Raw genomic sequence first — 17,054 nt, forward strand, 5'->3', positions numbered from 1 at the left:
TTAAAAAAAAGAAAACAAAACAGCCGTATCCGTTAATACATCTAACAAAACACAAGTGGCGAGCAGCATATTCAAAATACAAAGCAGAGAGGCGAAACTGGCGCCACTGCAGAGCCACCAGAGGATACTGCACAGTAAAACACAACGCACTGGGATCCCACATGGCGAACTCCGGTACCCAGTTTCATAACCTCCTCTTCTCAACGCGATCCCGCCAATCGAATTCGCAAGCTGGGTTAGTAGAGTTTCTACAGCCAATAATACGCGACGGTTCCGACCAGCCACGCCCACTGCTAGTGACGCTCCATTTCATTTCATGAAATAGAAGCGTTTGCTTATTCTGGGAAGAGAGAGATAATATTACAGCTGCTCGTGAGTTTATCATCTGCTGTTTAAAGTATTAGGCTGGGTTAAAATGCTTCCTAATTATTATTTTTATACGTTTATTACCTACATGGAGTTCTGAGACAAATAGTTCCTCTTCTGTTTAATTTAAGAACAGATAAGGAAGTTGAACTTGCCAAGTCATTTTTATACTGAGAAAACAAACGCGATAGCAGAGCTCGGCAGGATTCTCAAAGACGAAAATTACTGCTTGCAAAGTCAAACGAGTCTGCTGTTTGATTTCTTTCTTTATCACATCAGAAGTGCGGATTTTATATGAATAAAAATAAATAAAAAAGAGGAGTCTCAAACTGAAACCAGTGAAGATGGACGTCAGCGTCTCCGTGTCGTTCTTTCAAGACGAGCTCGCCTCTACCATCGAGCACGCAGTGAAAGCGGCTGTAGACACCGTCTTGTGCCAAATCACAAAAGTTGTCGGCGGCAAATTCACTGAATTCCGAATGGAAATGGCTGGAAAGGAGAAAGAGAATGAAAGTCTGAAGCTGAGATTGGAAATATCAGAGAGCGAGTTGAAAGCGGTGCGGGAATGCATGAACGCTGCAGATGCAGACATTAAACAACCTCTCAGAAACATGAACCCCGACTGCAATGAACAAGACTTTCAGAGGAACGAGAACCAGGGATTATTTCAAGGTAAGATTGATTTTTTTCATGGTATTGCTTGGTCATTCCAACTCTTTATAACTTATTAGTCAGTATTGTTTGTTTTAATTTCTCTTCATACACTTTTAAAGTCTACTGTCCTAATAGCAGACCAATCTAATTAATTCTTTAGAGTGTAAGAAAGTACTAGTCTATGTTTGTAATACCACCTAGTCTAATTATGATTTAAAAGAGTATTCTACAAACTACAAGAAAGTACTATTTTATATTGGTAAACCTTGCCCAGTCTAATAAAGAGACTGAAATGGCTATCCTTCTGGTCTTGTAAAGGGTAAACTGTTTGGTAAATTGAACAAGCCTATAGTGCCAGTGAGACTAATTGGCTGTCAGATAGCTAATCTGCTTGCTGACAAAATCCAAACATTCACAATAATAAAGTTACAAAAACACAGATTCAAGTTCACTGATTTCAGTAATACAGTCTCTTTGTCAGGACTCGCCTCTAAACAGGTCCTCACCCTCGCTCAGCCACACAGGCTTGTTTACTCAGGGCTTTTATACCGGCCTTCTCACAGTAAATCACACACAGCTGTCTCAGGTTAGCTGAGAGGTACTTTAAATCCAGGGTTTTCAACCGGGGGCGTCTAGGAGTCTGAATTGATTTTTTTTTTAATTATTTGTTTATTTAGCAGACGTCTTTATCCAAGGCAACTTACAGAGACTAGGATGTGTGAACTATGCATCAGCTGCAGAGTCTCTTACAATTACGTCTCAAGAAAAGGGCTTGTAATCAGGAGGTCCCCGGTTCAAATCCCACCTCAGCCACTGACTCATTGTTTGACCCTGAGCAAGTCACTTAACCTCCTTGTGCTCCGTCTTTCGGGTGAGACGTAGTTGTAAGTGACTCTGCAGCTGATGCATAGTTCACACACCCTAGTCTCTGTAAGTCGCCTTGGATAAAGGCGTCTGCTAAATAAACAAATAATAATAATAATAATTTGAATTTTAGATACATACCCTGTGCCATCGATTTTTAGCCATGTATGTTTTTATTTAGTGAGTATTGGTGAAGTGATGTTCCGGCTTAGTGCTGGCCGTTGGCGACAGCTCTGGAACTGTGTTAGCTGTCTGGTAACATGCAAGACCAAACAGACAAAACACTCACTGTACTTTTTACCTTTTGGAACGGGGTCTCTCACAGTCCTTCTCAGTTTATAAATACAAAACAGCGCGAAGGAACAGATTACGATTCTCCGTCCCCTTTTATGCCGTCACACATGACCCCTTGGTAAACGAGTGCAGCCGCCTCTCCAATCTGCGGCCGCCACGTCGTTTCCCTTCCAGGTCAATGCGTTCTTGCAATGGAGTCTCGCCCCCTTCCTGGCTGGCTAACTTCCTTGAACCCTGGGAAAGAACTGTCAGGCCAGCCCGTCCAAGGAACTCTGTTCTCGCTGCTTAGCGCCCTCACAGGTCGGGAGGGAGATTTACAACTAAGAATCATTGTATTTCAGTTACAGCACCCTATGATATTATCTGGTGAAAGATGACACAGGTTTGTTGGAGTTCCCCCAAAAAAATCAGCTTGGTATGGTAGCCTTTTTCACTTCCTTTTTTGTTTAATTATTGAGGTTTTTGCTGCATTACAGCCCTTCATTAAAATAATTACGTTTTCAGGGTGTTTTATTGATGCACGTGTGCAACACACAAACCATAAGTGTGTGTTTATGTTTTCGCTGTTCTTGTTCTAAGTTTCATGAAATGCAACTGTTCATTTTTAACAATTTTTTACACAAGAGTACTCGCACACGCTTGGTCACCGTCACAACTGTTGCATGAAACTGGGGTTACCATATTCACCTGGTATTAATAACATACAGCACCTCTCTGCACTTAAGCATTTGTATATCAGCTGACAATTTCAGTTGCTATCCCATCATGGCTTTCTTCTTAAAGGCGTACAGCCTCACATGAACTCCCAATATCTCTGACAAGCACCTGGGTACATATTTTATGATATTGCAACAAAAGGAATACACTTTTTTTTTGGGTGCATGTGTGTTGTATAAGTATTATGTACTATATATCGCCTTGAGAGTACAATAACACAGCCAACAATGTACTGAATGATTATACCCGAAAATAATAATTGTTATTTTTTTATATTAAGTAGCCGGCACAAATCTAGTATTAGGTGGCTTAACCTTGACAAGCATGTGTAAGGATTTTTGCCTATATATTGCCCTGGCCTTGTAGGGAGTGACTGGCTTTTCATATAGGAGGCTGTGTGGTCCAGTGATTAAAGAAAAGGGCTTGTAACCAGGAGGTCCCCGGGTTCAAATCCCACCTCAGCCACTGACTCATTGTGTGACCCTGAGCAAGTCACTTCACCTCCTTGTGCTCCGTCTTTCGGGTGAGACGTTGTTGTAAGTGACTCTGCAGGTGATGCATAGTTCACACACCCTAGTCTCTGTAAGTCGCCTTGGATAAAGGCGTCTGCTAAATAAACAAATAAATAATAATATCTCAGAGTGCAGCTGTCACCTTGGGACAGAGAACACTATTGTTTTCACATAAATTGTTTCTGCTTAATAAGCTGTTTTGAGGCCATATACAAACCATAATCAAACCGATTGAAACTAGTTCTAAAACCATTTACTTTTGTTAACATGCTATAACTTTAGGGAAGTGTTGCAGAACGCATAATAATACACTATACTAATGCAACACGTAGGCTTTTTCTGATAACCACGCACCTTGTGTGGGACAGGGTACACATTGTTCCAGTTAAATTGCAGAAGCTCTTACTGTTTCATCAGCCTTTGATCCTTTTCCATTATACTACTGTTAGTTATGCTTCCCATTTAAATGGTAAAGACATCATTAAAACTGTCTGTAAACATAGTGTGATTTTCCTGTGTTTAATGTAATATCTGAAATCAACGCAGGGTTAATAAACTCTTAAAAGTAAGCTGTGCATAGCTGGTGCACATCAGCCGTTTGCAATCACCAGTCTTGTTGTTCGACCTTGTGATGTGTGGGTAGAGCGCTTTGCTGCCTGTGAGAATTGAGCAAAACTGATATCATTGTTTGCAAATGTAACTTCTTGTTATCTGGGTTTCTGCTGACATTGGAAAAGTGAAGAAAAAATGCAAATGTAACTCTGAATGTGCTTTGTCTCATGCTAGGGAAATAAGACCAAATGTGGTCAAGGAAATTACGTAAGCTATCTGTGCTGTATGAAGTAATTTCTTTGCTCGGGTCAGCTCAGCTCAGAAACTAACATCTAGCTGATGATGACGGCTCAGAAACTAACATCTCTTAAGAAAACAGAAATATAAAACACGGAAATGTGGGTGGGGTGAAATTATTTATTTTATTTTTTTAATTAAAAAAAAAAAAAAGAAAATCAGCTTCAATTTGAGGCATTGATCACCCCTCTACCACAGATACTTTAGACACAATGTTGGATCCAGCCTCATCCCCAGCTCACCATCCTGTAGTGTCTAAAAAAGTAGAAGTCTCTAGAGGTCATCATTCATGATTTGTATCTATTGGCCAGGAGCCCAGTGAGCTCAAGCAGACACCTGCAGGGCTGGTCTTTGTCTTCCTGGTAGCTCGCTGTCCACTTCCACTGTCAAGCTCCTGGGTGTAAAGAGTGTATTCACTTGGTTGTGTTAGTAGAGGATACTCACTGTATTCCTTAGCTTTAAGTAAAATAAAAAATAAAAACACCTCCTCATGTTTCAGTTTAATGACCCAATGACATCTCTCAGTAGAATTCTGACAAGGGGCTGGCTTTGTAGAGGAACCTGGCTAATAAGTAAGTTATAATTTTGTACAATTTTCTTTCACACAGATCCCACAGAGAGCCATGCTGTGCCTAAATCTGAAGCACAGGAGGGGCCAAGGATAGAAGCAGTTCACACACAAGAGGAGTCCTTTCACCGGGAGTGGTGTGCAAGTCTAAAGCAGGTTACAGAGCTGACATGTGTTAAAGATGAAGAGGTCCCTCGACTGGAATGTGTTCCTATTAAAGAGGAATTCACAGAACAGGAATGTGTCCCCATCGCAGAGGAAGTTCCTGCTGAAAATAATGTCTGTACACCTGAGGAGAACAACCAGCTGGGATCCAGCCTGTGTGATGATTGTCCACCTGAATGTGAACTGGGATTTAGAGGTAATTATACAAAACAAGAAACATTGAGCTGTCTATTATTTTTGTAGAAACTGGTTACTAAACTCTAGAAGTGTGCTGAAGATTCATATTTTTGGCCATTCTACCTGAATTTAAGCTAGGGAGGCTGCCCAGCCACTATGTCAATGGCTTGCAACATAACTATCCTTGCTGCTGTGACCCTGCTAGATGTGCACCCACTATCTTGCCTGTTCTGAATGCAGTTAGATCTTTGCATTTCCCTGTTTCTGGTAGACTGTTTGCAGTTGTGCTGCTCCCACAGCTTTATAGTGGTGCTGGGATCACATGACTCATCAATGGGTGATGCCAAATCCAGTCGAGTTGCTAAGTGTCACCAGAAGATACTTTTTAACCCTGTCGCTGCCAAGCGCTTTTCCACCCCCAGTGCTGGAGCTTTTCTTGAATTTTCAATCGAATTCTTTAAAAGTCAAATTTCTCACACGTCTCTAAAGGAAACGTACGATTGTAAGTCGCCCTGGATAAGGGCGTCTGCTAAGAAATAAATAATAATAATAATAATAATAATAATAATAATAATTATAAACCTATATATTGTTTTTTTTCAGCACAATCTGAATTTTCAATGTTGTTCAATACTCCACTGATTCAGATATTGCAGATTAAATGGGGGGGGGGGGAATGAAATCGCAATTTCTGTGCCACTTTTAAAGCCCTCAAATTAATTTCCTAACATGCTAATTAGACAAATTGCATGCGTCTGGCATTGCTGATATGTTAACTATCTGTGGAGATAAAAAAAGTAGGAGTTGGTATGCGTCTGTCATGGCTGTGTCAATATTAGTATTAATAAATAATAAACATTTAAAACAGAACATCGTCGGGTCGATAAATGTAGACAAAAACTAAATTCAAAATATAGTTTCGAAAGACTGAACCCCCTACACACGTCCTAAAATTTTGTAAGCGATTACTCTCACTCGCAGCCTTTAAGGCACCAACATATTTTATATTATTATTATTATTATTATTATTATTATTATTATTATTATTTACTGCGGATTGTGCAGCATAGTCTGGGACAGTATACAGCAATCAATAACGACTGATTAGTTCTGAAAATAACTGTTGAAAATAAAATTTGACGAATATCTCCTGTGGGTCTGCTAAATGTTGTAGCCATCAGGATTTGCTCAAATCAAACCACGATCCGAAATATAAAACTCTTCAGTTTGTTTGTTTATTTGACTTATTGGATTCCAGACTGAACAACGCGGAGAAGTCCTATAGGCCAGTTTAGGCATCAATCATTCACCATTTTGATTGACATGATCAATCCACCATTCACACATTTTGAGAGACTAAACCCTCCCACAAGTATCCTAACATGTCGGAAGCAATTGGTCCAACACAGCGTGCCCAAGCATTGCGTTACTACCGCATATGCGATGGTACAACAGAGACAGTATACAGTAATCTGTATGTAATCTGAGTTTATGATGACTCAGAAATGTCTTCATCTAGACAATGTGGGGAAGCCATAAAAAAAGGCCAACAAGATGCTTGGATATATTGTGAGAAGTGTTGAATTTAAAACTTTACAATGCATTAGTAAGACCTCACCTAGAATATTGTGTTCAGTTCTGGTCACCTCGTTACAAAAAGGATATTGCTGCTCTAGAAAGAGTGCAAAGAAGAGCAACTAGAATTATCCCGGGTTTAAAAGGCTTGTCGTATGCAGACAGGCTAAAAGAATTGAATCTATTCAGTCTTGAACAAAGAAGACTACGCGGTGATCTGATTCAAGCATTCAAAATCCTAAAAGGTATAGACAATTTCAACCCGGGGGACTTCTTTGACCTGAAAAAAGAAACAAGGACCAGGGGTCACAAATGGAGATTAGATAAAGGGGCATTCAGAACAGAAAATAGGAGGCACTTTTTTACACAGAGAATTGTGAGGGTCTGGAACCAACTCCCCAGTAATGTTGTTGAAGCTGACACCCTGGGATCTTTCAAGAAGCTGCTTGATGAGATTCTTGGATCTATAAGCTACTAACAACCAAACGAGCAAGATGGGCTGAATGGCCTCCTCTCGTTTGGAAACTTTCTTATGTTCTTTTTTTTTTTTTTTGAACAGTTTTTTATTTGTTTTCCATAACAAAAAAGTAAAATAGTTGGGCATAGTACAAATGAATACAAACTAACAATTGGGAGCTCTAAAACAAGTAAAAAAAAAAAAAAAAGGGGGGGGGGAGGGCCTAGGGCCTAGGGCCTAATTAAAATAAACTTCTGAGATAAGAAAAGGCATCTGTCCATGCCGTTACAGTTTTTGCACTGGCATGATGTAATCTAGCTGTACTTCTCTCCACCAACACAATATCTGCAAATGAGTGCAACCAGACACGATCTAAGGGTACCTCTGTCTCCACCCAACCTCGCAGGATTGACTTTTTAGCTGCTGTTAGTCCAGCCAACAAGAGCCGTCGTGTCTGAAGGCTAATATTCATTTGGGAGTCATCGCTGAGAAGGAGCAGTCGGGGACTCAGTGGCACTTTCACACCCATCACGTCAGAAAGCACAGTGGCCACATACTTCCATAAGCATTCGATTTCAGGACATTCCCAGAACATATGCAGATACGTTCCGGCCACAACCCTGAGTGCATTTATGGCAGAGAGGATCTGAAACGATCTTCATCTGGAATCGTCGGTGTGGTGTAGCGCATATTCTGTGTGCTAGTTTAAAGTGAATTAGCTGGTGTGCTAGATTTTTTGAGGACGAAAAGACATTGTCCCACACTGCTTCCCAATCAGGACTACCGCCCAGTTTTTCAAGCTCTCTATCCCATATTAAGGTAACTGGAAGGGAGCTATTAAAAAGTGATATAAAGAAGAAACTAAGCCTCTTGAAGTGACACTTGAAGCAAATATATTAGTCACAGGGTGGCTAGGTAACATAGAGTCCAATGGCACCCCATAGGCACGAAGGGCTGAGCGGAGTCTGAGGTACATGAAATAGGTAAAACCAGGGAGCGAGTGATTATCCTTGAGGTCCTGGAACGTGCGAAGGCCATTATCATCAAAGATATCACTAAGAATATGAGTATGTCTGGAGGACCAGGGTGGATAAGTAGAAGGCTGAGAGCCTGTCAGTAAAAAGGGATTGTTCCGTATAGGTGAAAGCTTATGAAGTTTTGGGGGGCTGCCAAGAAATCGGTTAACTTTCTTCCAAATAACTAATGAGTTTGCAATGATTGGACCCAATCGAAGAGAAATAGCCCTATCCATAGGGGCAGAAAATAGAAGATCCTGGAGTTTGATTGGCTTAACTAAGGCTTCCTCAATTGGTCGCCAAGAAGCTGTAGACCCTGAATCCAGCCACGTTTTAAATACCCTTAGCTGAAAAGCTCAGTAGTAATATTTAAAATTGGGTACTGCCAGGCCGCCCATTGTTTTAGGGCGCTGCAAGGTAGTCAACCGAATCCTGGGTCGCCTACCCTTCCAAATAAAACCAGTTACAATAGAATTTATTTGTTCAAGGTACTTTTGTGGTAATGAAATGGGGATCATAGAAAATAGGAAATTAATACGAGGCAGTATATTCATTTTTATAACAGAAATCCTACCATGAAATGAAACCTGTGATGGAGACCATCTAGTCAGATCTGTTTTGATTTTATTTAGAACTTTAAAGCATATTTTCTATACGAATCTGCTGGGGATATCTTAATGCCCAAATATGTAAAGCCTGTGAGCTGCGGCCGAATAGAGATATGAGGGGGAAGAGGAGTTGTTGTGGTGATACGATTCAAAGGCATATAAACAGACTTAGCCCTTTCCGGTCCATTGTCGGACTGGGTCCGACATTGCAATTATTCCTCTCAGGTCCTTTGTCGGACTGGGTCCGACATCATTATAGCAACGCAATAAACGGGTTTCTAGTCGTTTTTTCTCCGGAAAAAGCCGAGAAAACCATTCAATTGCCGAGTGGGAGCGACAGGAGCCGAGACAAGTCGAAAAAAAAAAAAAAAAAAAGGTGTATCTCATGAATAGTCATACATGGTATCAGGTATCAGATAACGGGGCGTTCATAGTAAACAAGCTGGCTGAGTGCGTCAGCGCACAGAGACTATGATGGACATTTGCAGAGCTTTTTTCAGATGTTATAGTAATAAAATAATGACTTGGATCGCATTATTGAGGAGTTTGGTGATAAAACGAATGATCCGGTTGATCGATCGGCATGTACGACTATTATTATTATTATTATTTATTTCTTACATAGATGAAAGCGATAGCGAACGAAAGGGTGGGGTGGGGCTGGAGAAGCCTAGTGAGTGCTTTGTTGATATGCAGGGCCATTTAAACCCGTTTGACTGGAAAAAAAATACATTTTAAACAGCGCGTCTAAAATTAACTGCGCGTGTGAAAATAAATTGGATCTGACGCGCCTGACGCGCGCTTAATAAATGGACTGCAAAGGGTTAGACCAGTTTATTTTATATCCAGAGAGTTTACCAAAATGATCAATTAAATGCAGTGTGTTAGGGACTGAATCAGAAATATCAGATAGAAACAATACAATGTCATCAGCATAGAGTGATATGTGGTGTTTGGAGCTCTGTACAGTAATGGGAGCTATATTGTTACTTTGTCTAATAGCTTGCGCCAATGGTTCTAAGGAAAGGACAAATAATAATGGTGACAATGGGCAGCCCTGTTGGGTACCTCTGCTGAGTGCAAACTGAGGGGATAACATTGACCCGGTCTGCACACATGCAGTAGGATTGCTGTATAAAGTGCGGATCATATTGATAAAAGAATGGCCGAAGCCAAAGCGTTCTAGAACTGCCCACAGATAGTTCCATTCCAGGCGATCAAATGCCTTCTCGGCATCCAGAGAAAATACAGCACAAGAGGCGGGTTGATGGGGGGCTTGGTCTATAATATGAAAAGGATGCCATATGTTGTCTGAAGCAAGGCGGCTCTTTAAAAACCCGGTCTGATCATGATGTATTAGGTTACACATATATTTTTCCAACCGCCTAGAAAGAGCTTTAGCAAACAATTTTCGATCTGAATTTAAAAGTGAAAGGGGCCTGTAGCTGGCACAGTCTAAAGGGTCTTCTCCTTTTTTAACAAGCAATGAAATCAAAGCCGATTTCTGATCTCTATGGAAAGAGCCAGTTTGCAGTGAAAAATTTATAGAATGGAGTATTAATGAACCAACTTGATCCCATACTGCCAGCAATAACTCAGGTGGAATGCCATCCAACCCAGGGGACTTTCGCTTCTGCATGGATCGAGCTGCTGCCTCTAATTCTTGCAACGTTAAAGGAGCTCCGTCTGTTCAACAGTTAATTGAGGCAATTCCAATGGATTTAAAAAATCCTCAATTTTTGCCAAGTCTGCACCAGCTTCAGAGGTGTAAAGATGAGAATAAAAATCTTGAAAGACTTTGCTAATCTGCTCTGGTTTAGAAAGTACAACATTATTACTGTCCCTGGTTGCCTCAATAGAAGCCAAGTGTTCGGATTGTTTTAATCGCCATGCAAGTAATCTGCTAGGTCGCTCTGCGTGCTCATAATAGAGCTGTCTTGTGTACCAGAAATTCTGCTCTGTTACTAGTAAGATTTTTGAATTCAGTCTTTAAGGTGGCTAACTGTTTTGCTTTACTTTTTAAGAAGTTACACTTCTGTTCTTTTTCTAACTGTGAAATAGTTGTTTCTAGCTGGAGGATGTCTTTGTTTCGTGTTTTATTCAAGTTAGAAGAAAAGGCTGTACAGCAGCCACTAATAAAGCATTTAGTAACCTCCCATAATGAATGTGGGTTGGTTGCAGTATTACGATTGATTTCTAGGAAATCTCTCAAACTCTCTGTGAGGTGTTTTAAGAATGAGTTAAAACGCCAGCGTTTAGCACGCTTAATTCCTGGGACCAAGTCAAATGAATACAAAACCGCAGCATGATCAGAAATAAGAATTGGCAATATATCTGTGGAAATAATATTATGCATAATAATTGGGGAGATATAAAAGTAGTCGATATGAGAGTATATTTTGTGTCTATGCGAAAAGAATGTGAAATCTTTAACACCATTGTTTCTCAGACGCCAAGCATCATGTACATTTAAGTCTTGCGCAAAGTTTTGAAAGAATTTAGAGGCAGGGGTAAGAGACAGGGCAGTGCCCTGTGATGAAGTATCGAGAGCTGGGTTGAAAGTCAAATTAAAATCCCCCCCAACAAGTGCACAATCTGGGAGTGCTGATAGCTTAATCCTGATGTTCTCAAAAAATCAAGGATCGAAAACATTGGGTGCATAAACTGATGCTAAGCACAGTTTAACACTGTTAAGTGTTGCTATTACTTGACAGAAACGGCCTTCAGTATCATTGCTTGAACTATTAATGGTAATATTTATCTTTCTGTTAACCACAATCAGTACCCCTTTTGTTTTATTCAAGGCGCAGGAGTGAGCAATTACTTTATGGTGTTTATTTTGAAATCTATTGACATCAGCAGGTTTGAGATGGGTCTCCTGAATTAATGCAATTGTAACGTTTTTACGATGTAAAAAATCAAAACATTTGGCTCTTTTAATGGGTGAGTTAAGACCACGCACGTTCCAGGACATACAATTATAATTAGCCATTATGGAGGTTTAAAATAGGCAGTACAGGTCCACTCCTCCCATGTGTACTGAGCGTGTACAACAGAGATTGCATAATTTACAGACAGCAATGAAAGAAGTAAACATATCCTGGAATTAGCATCGGACAGATCAAATAAAACGAAATTAAAAAATGTTTTAAATAGCCCTGCACTGGTATAACAATGTGCTCCCAAGCGATTGCCTAATAAATGTAATCTGATATACAAAAACAAACACAGAACTATTTTTACAAAACTGACTAGCTAAGAGAAGCAGCAGCTCATAGCGCCGCCGTGACCCTCATTGCCAGAACAAAAAATATTAGCTTCCGTGGTTTCGAACCAAGATGCAAAACCCACACCCAAAAACCCAAAACATAATGCACTTCAGGAAGGTAGAAATATATAATAGGTTAATACAACGTAGAAAAGAAAATCAGGGTGTCTGTATTGCAATACAATTAAATTAAATAACAGTGCATAACTAACCCCATCCCAATATATAGATAGATGTACTGTAATACAAAAACAATTACACCCCAACATACACTGCCATGTGGATGTAACTTACATACAGTCCCGATTAAGCAGATCCCGTGCTGTAGGGTTCAGTTAACCATATTAGAGCAGCAGTGTTTTCCAAAAGCGAAAAGAAAAAAAAACCACACATTTCTGTTGTTTGAAATAATGCAGCAGATTTAGTCCATAGATTGAGTATTAGATAATCCCAAGACGAATCTTTCTGCTTCCTTCGCCGAGTCAAACATACTGGGTTGGCCGTTGTGAATGATCTTCAGTTTTGCCGGGTATAACAAGAAGTTCTGGACTCCAAGCTGCCTGAGAGATTTCTGAACCGGGGCGAATCATTTTCTTCGCTGGGCAGTAAAGGTGGAGTAATCAGGGAAGAAAAGCAGAGAGCTTCCGTCTGGCCGGGGTGGTGTAGCTACATTTCTGGCAGCCCTGAGAATGAGCTGCCGATCAGTATAGCGAAGTATTTTAAAAATGAAGGTGCGAGGCCTGTCTCTGCGAGCGCTAGATCCATCATAGATGCGATGGGCCCTCTCAATTTCAGTAGGCCCGGTCAAAGATGGCAGCCACATTGGTAGGGATTTTTGCAGGAAGTCAATAGGGTCCCCCCCCCCCCTCCCTCCCCCCCCCCCCCTCGGTACCCTCTGGCAAGCCCACGATCCACAAATTCGATCGACGGTTTCTATCCTCTAACTTAGCCAGTCGAGATTTAAGCAAGGCAATCTCCGTTTCAGATTCTTCAATGCTAGCCCGGTTTTGGCGCTGGGCAGCCTGGAGAATATCTACGCGCTTATTCTGCTTGTCAACAGTGGAGAAAGTAACGGAAATCTTCTCCTCGGTTTGCTGCAGCCGAGACTGGATGGACTTAATTTCGGTACAAACCGTTTTAATCACAGCAGTGATTTCGCTTTTTAAACACTCCCTGATGCATTCCACAATAAAATCTCTTAGCGAATGAAGCTGGGACTCTGTTAGCCAGGGCAGCGTCTGACCCCGTGGATCCTCGCGGCTGGGCTCAGTCGCGTTCCGTGCTGTGCCCTCAAAGGTAAGTAGCTGCTTTCTGTCTTTTTTACTCTTGGCTTTCATAGTTGGGGAAGGGGTATTCGGGTCCATGGCTGACGAATCCCTTTTCTCTGGTGTCTCCATTGTGTAATGCTAGTAGCAAAGCGTGCCCTTCACTGAAATAATAAGTATATTTTTTTAATAAATTGGGCGATGAGTGTGGGAGCTCTCAAACTAAGCCGCCATCTTGGGTGGAAGCCACCGGAAGTCCCATGTTCTTATGTTCTCAATAGCGATCGATCAGTTCTGAAAATAACTATTGAAAGTAAGATTTAGTTTGCTAAACATAGGTCCTTAGATCCCCTAAATGTTGTATCCATCAAAAGTTGCACCAATCAAAGCAATATAAAAAAATATAATACAGACCTTTTTGTTTGCTTGTTTGACTTTCGCATCCGACATTGAATAAGAACATAAGAAGGTTTACAAACGAGAGGAGGTGACGTGACCAATACACCATTCACATATTTTGAGAGCTTAAACCCTTTAACACTCTGTAAAAAAAAAAAAAAAAAAAAAATAGAAAATAAAATTTGAAATGATCGGATGCTCACAGCCGGCGCTACAGTGAGATTTATTTTAGGACGTACGCCCCCTAGCACTGAACGGGCATTTAACATGATCTTACTCTTTTGGTTTATTAAAGAGTAAGTAGTGGGGTTCTGAAAAAATATCTAACGTTACAACGTCTCCATGTGTTGCTTCAACTGTTGCCTGTCATTTTTTTTATTTATTTATTTCTTAGCTGACGCCCTTGTCCAGGGCGACTTACAATTGTTACAAGATATCACATTATTTTTACATACAATTACCCATTTATACAGTTGGGTTTTTACTGGAGCAATCTAGGTAAAGTACCTTGCTCAAGGGTACTGCAGCAGTGTCCCCTACCAGGGATTGAACCCACGACCCTCCGGTCAAGAGTCCAGAGCCCTAACCACTACTCCACACTGCTGCCCAATTTCATTTTAATTTCATTGTAAACATACTGACAACTTTTTATGTTTATAATTGTAAAGTCTGTTTTCAAGATGTCTGCTCTAATGCACTGATAGCATCAGGATTATCGCCCACATTGTCAAACAGGTAACACAGCAACAACGATCCGTGATGTGGTACGGAACAGATAAGCCTGAGCACGGTGATTTAGAGGACAGATTTCCAACCCCAGTCCACCAGAGCGGATATTTTGAAAAGCACTTTTGAAACAGATTTTAAAATAAGTGTAAAAAATTGTCAGGATGTTAACAATGAAAAAAAACATTACAGGTACATTTTTTAAACGGTTGTAGCAACGCTACGTGGGGACATACAACGCTATATTTTTTGGAACCCTGGTACTTCTAAGTGGGGTGGAAATCAGTCACTGGTAAATGTGAGTGATATTAACTGGATTAATAATGTATTGATAATCAAACTGATATTCTCAAGCATTTGTCTTTATTGACACCCATTATATTCTGCCTGGCAAATTTCAATGTGATGATAATAAAAGGAGGCTGGTATGAACAGGAGTGATATTAAGCAGGTTTCACTGTATTCTCATCAGAGTTCACTCCTAGGAGTTGGTCATGGTTATGAGGGGAAGCCCTGCAGAAGAGTGAATGTGTAAGAATGCTGTACAATAACCTTTGCCTCTTCTTTTTTTTTCCCCCCAAGCTGCTAATGGGAATCACACGAGAGGGACACCATTTCCTTGTCTTGATTGTGGGAAGACTTTCAGTTTTTTATCACGGCTTAAAATCCACCAGCGCAGTCACACAGGAGAGAAACCTTATCGCTGCTCTGAGTGTGGGAAGAGATTCAGTCGGTTAGAAAACCTTAAAGTGCACCAGAAAAACCACGCAGGAGAGAAACCTCATCGCTGCACTGAGTGTGGGAAGAGTTTCATGCGGTTAAGACATTTTGAATCACACCAGCGCGTTCACACAGGAGAGAAACCTTATCACTGCGCTGAGTGTGGGAAGAGATTCAGCCGTTTCTCGCACCTTAAAAGTCACCAGCGCATTCACACAGGAGATAAACCTCATCACTGCACTGAGTGTGGGAAGAGCTTCACGCGAATAGGAAGTCTTCAAATCCACCAGCGCGTTCACACAGGAGAGAAACCTTATCACTGTGCTGAATGCGAGAAGAGTTTCACATATTTAAGTTCCTTTAAAATCCACCAGCGGACTCACATAAAAGAGAAATCTTATCAATGTAGTGAATGTCTGAAGAGTTTCCGTCAGTTATCAAACCTGAAAAGACACCATCAAATTCACACGAGAGTGAAGCCCTATCCCTGCACTGAATGTGGGAAGAAGTTCAGTCAGTTACAGGCTCTTGCAGGACACAAGAGAATTCACAGAATTTCAGCCACTTGAGGACACCTGAACACGAGGAGTAAATTTGACAAATACAGCAATACAAAAGAATAAACTTGCTTGATAAATCCTAATCACTTCTGAGCAAAAACATGTACTCACGGATGGAACATAAGAAAGTTTACAAACGAGAGGAGGCCATTCGGAACATCTTGCTCGTTTGGTTTTTAGTAGCTTATTGATCCCAGAATCTCATCAAGCAGCTTCTTGAAGGATCCCACGGTGTCAGCTTCAACAACATTACTGGGGAGTTGGTTCCAGACCCTCACAATTCTGTGTAAAAAAGTGCCTCATATTTTCTGTTCTGAATGCCCCTTTATCTAATCTCCATTTGTGACCCCTGGTCCTTGTTTCAGGTTGAAAAAATCCCCTGGGTCGACATTGTCTATACCTTTTAGGATTTTGAATGTTTGAATCAGATTGCCGCGTAGTCTTCTTTGTTCAAGACTGAATAGATTCAATTCTTTTAGCCTGTCTGCATACGACATGCCTTTTAAACCCAGGATAATTCTGGTTGCTCTTCTTTACACTCTTTTTCTAGAGCAGCAATATCCTTTTTGTAGCAAGGTGACCAGAACTGAGCACAATATTCTAGATGAGGTCTTACTAATACGTTGTAAAGTTTTAACATTACTTTCCTTGATTTTAAATTCAACACTTTTCACTATATATATATATATATATATATATATATATATATATATATATATATATATATATATATATATCCGAGCATCTTGTTGGCCTTTTGTATAGCTTCCCGACATTGTCTAGATGAAGACATTTCTGAGTCACTTCTCCATCTTGTTTGGACCATTCATCATCTTGTAGACCATTCTGATTTTGTTACGTCACATTAGTAATTTATGAAATAGATTGTAATTGCATCTACAAGATTCCACTTTTGTCTCCTGCATTGCCGAGTCGCTTAGTTTTAATATTAGGATTATTATATGTAACTCCTCACCAGTGACCAAGTCTCCAGCTCTTTCAAGTCAATGCTAAGCTTTGGTCAATTCTGAGCTTCACACCTCAAACCTAATTTTCTTGTTGACAGGCTCTGACTGTAATACAACCCCTCCCCCAATGTGTTATAGTATATATATATATATATATATATATATATATATATATATATTTTGTAATAAAATCGCACTCACCACAGTTCGTTGCCCCTTTAAAAACACTTACCCAACACACAGAAATTGATTTTTTTTAAGCGCGGTTGCGCAATTTTTAATAAACACAAAAAACAAAAATAAACAAAACAAACACCTAGCTCTCT

General features: G+C 40.4%; 1 protein-coding gene across 1 annotated transcript; it reads left to right on the forward strand.

Moving 5' to 3' along the window:
- The first annotated feature begins 361 nt into the window (after positions 1-361).
- Positions 362-16,460, forward strand: LOC117407597 (zinc finger protein 300-like). Its single transcript, XM_059018210.1, has 3 exons — positions 362-1,038; positions 4,865-5,185; positions 15,063-16,460. The coding sequence occupies exons 1-3, from the start codon at positions 711-713 to the stop codon at positions 15,767-15,769; spliced, it is 1,356 nt and encodes a 451-aa protein (XP_058874193.1). The 5' UTR covers positions 362-710; the 3' UTR covers positions 15,770-16,460.
- Positions 16,461-17,054: the final 594 nt, after the last annotated feature.

Source organism: Acipenser ruthenus, chromosome 58 (assembly GCF_902713425.1).
Source record: "Acipenser ruthenus chromosome 58, fAciRut3.2 maternal haplotype, whole genome shotgun sequence".
NCBI lineage: Eukaryota > Metazoa > Chordata > Actinopteri > Acipenseriformes > Acipenseridae > Acipenser > Acipenser ruthenus.

What these genes read in the sequence shown, in the direction of transcription:
- LOC117407597 (XM_059018210.1), top strand. Translation starts at nt 711, where the DNA reads ATGGACGTCAGCGTCTCCGTGTCGTTCTTTCAAGACGAGCTCGCCTCT. An exon ending in GAACCAGGGATTATTTCAAG is followed by an intron (nt 1,039 to 4,864) that starts GTAAGATTGATT and finishes TCTTTCACACAG; the next exon opens with ATCCCACAGAGAGCCATGCT. An exon ending in ATGTGAACTGGGATTTAGAG is followed by an intron (nt 5,186 to 15,062) that starts GTAATTATACAA and finishes TTTCCCCCCAAG; the next exon opens with CTGCTAATGGGAATCACACG.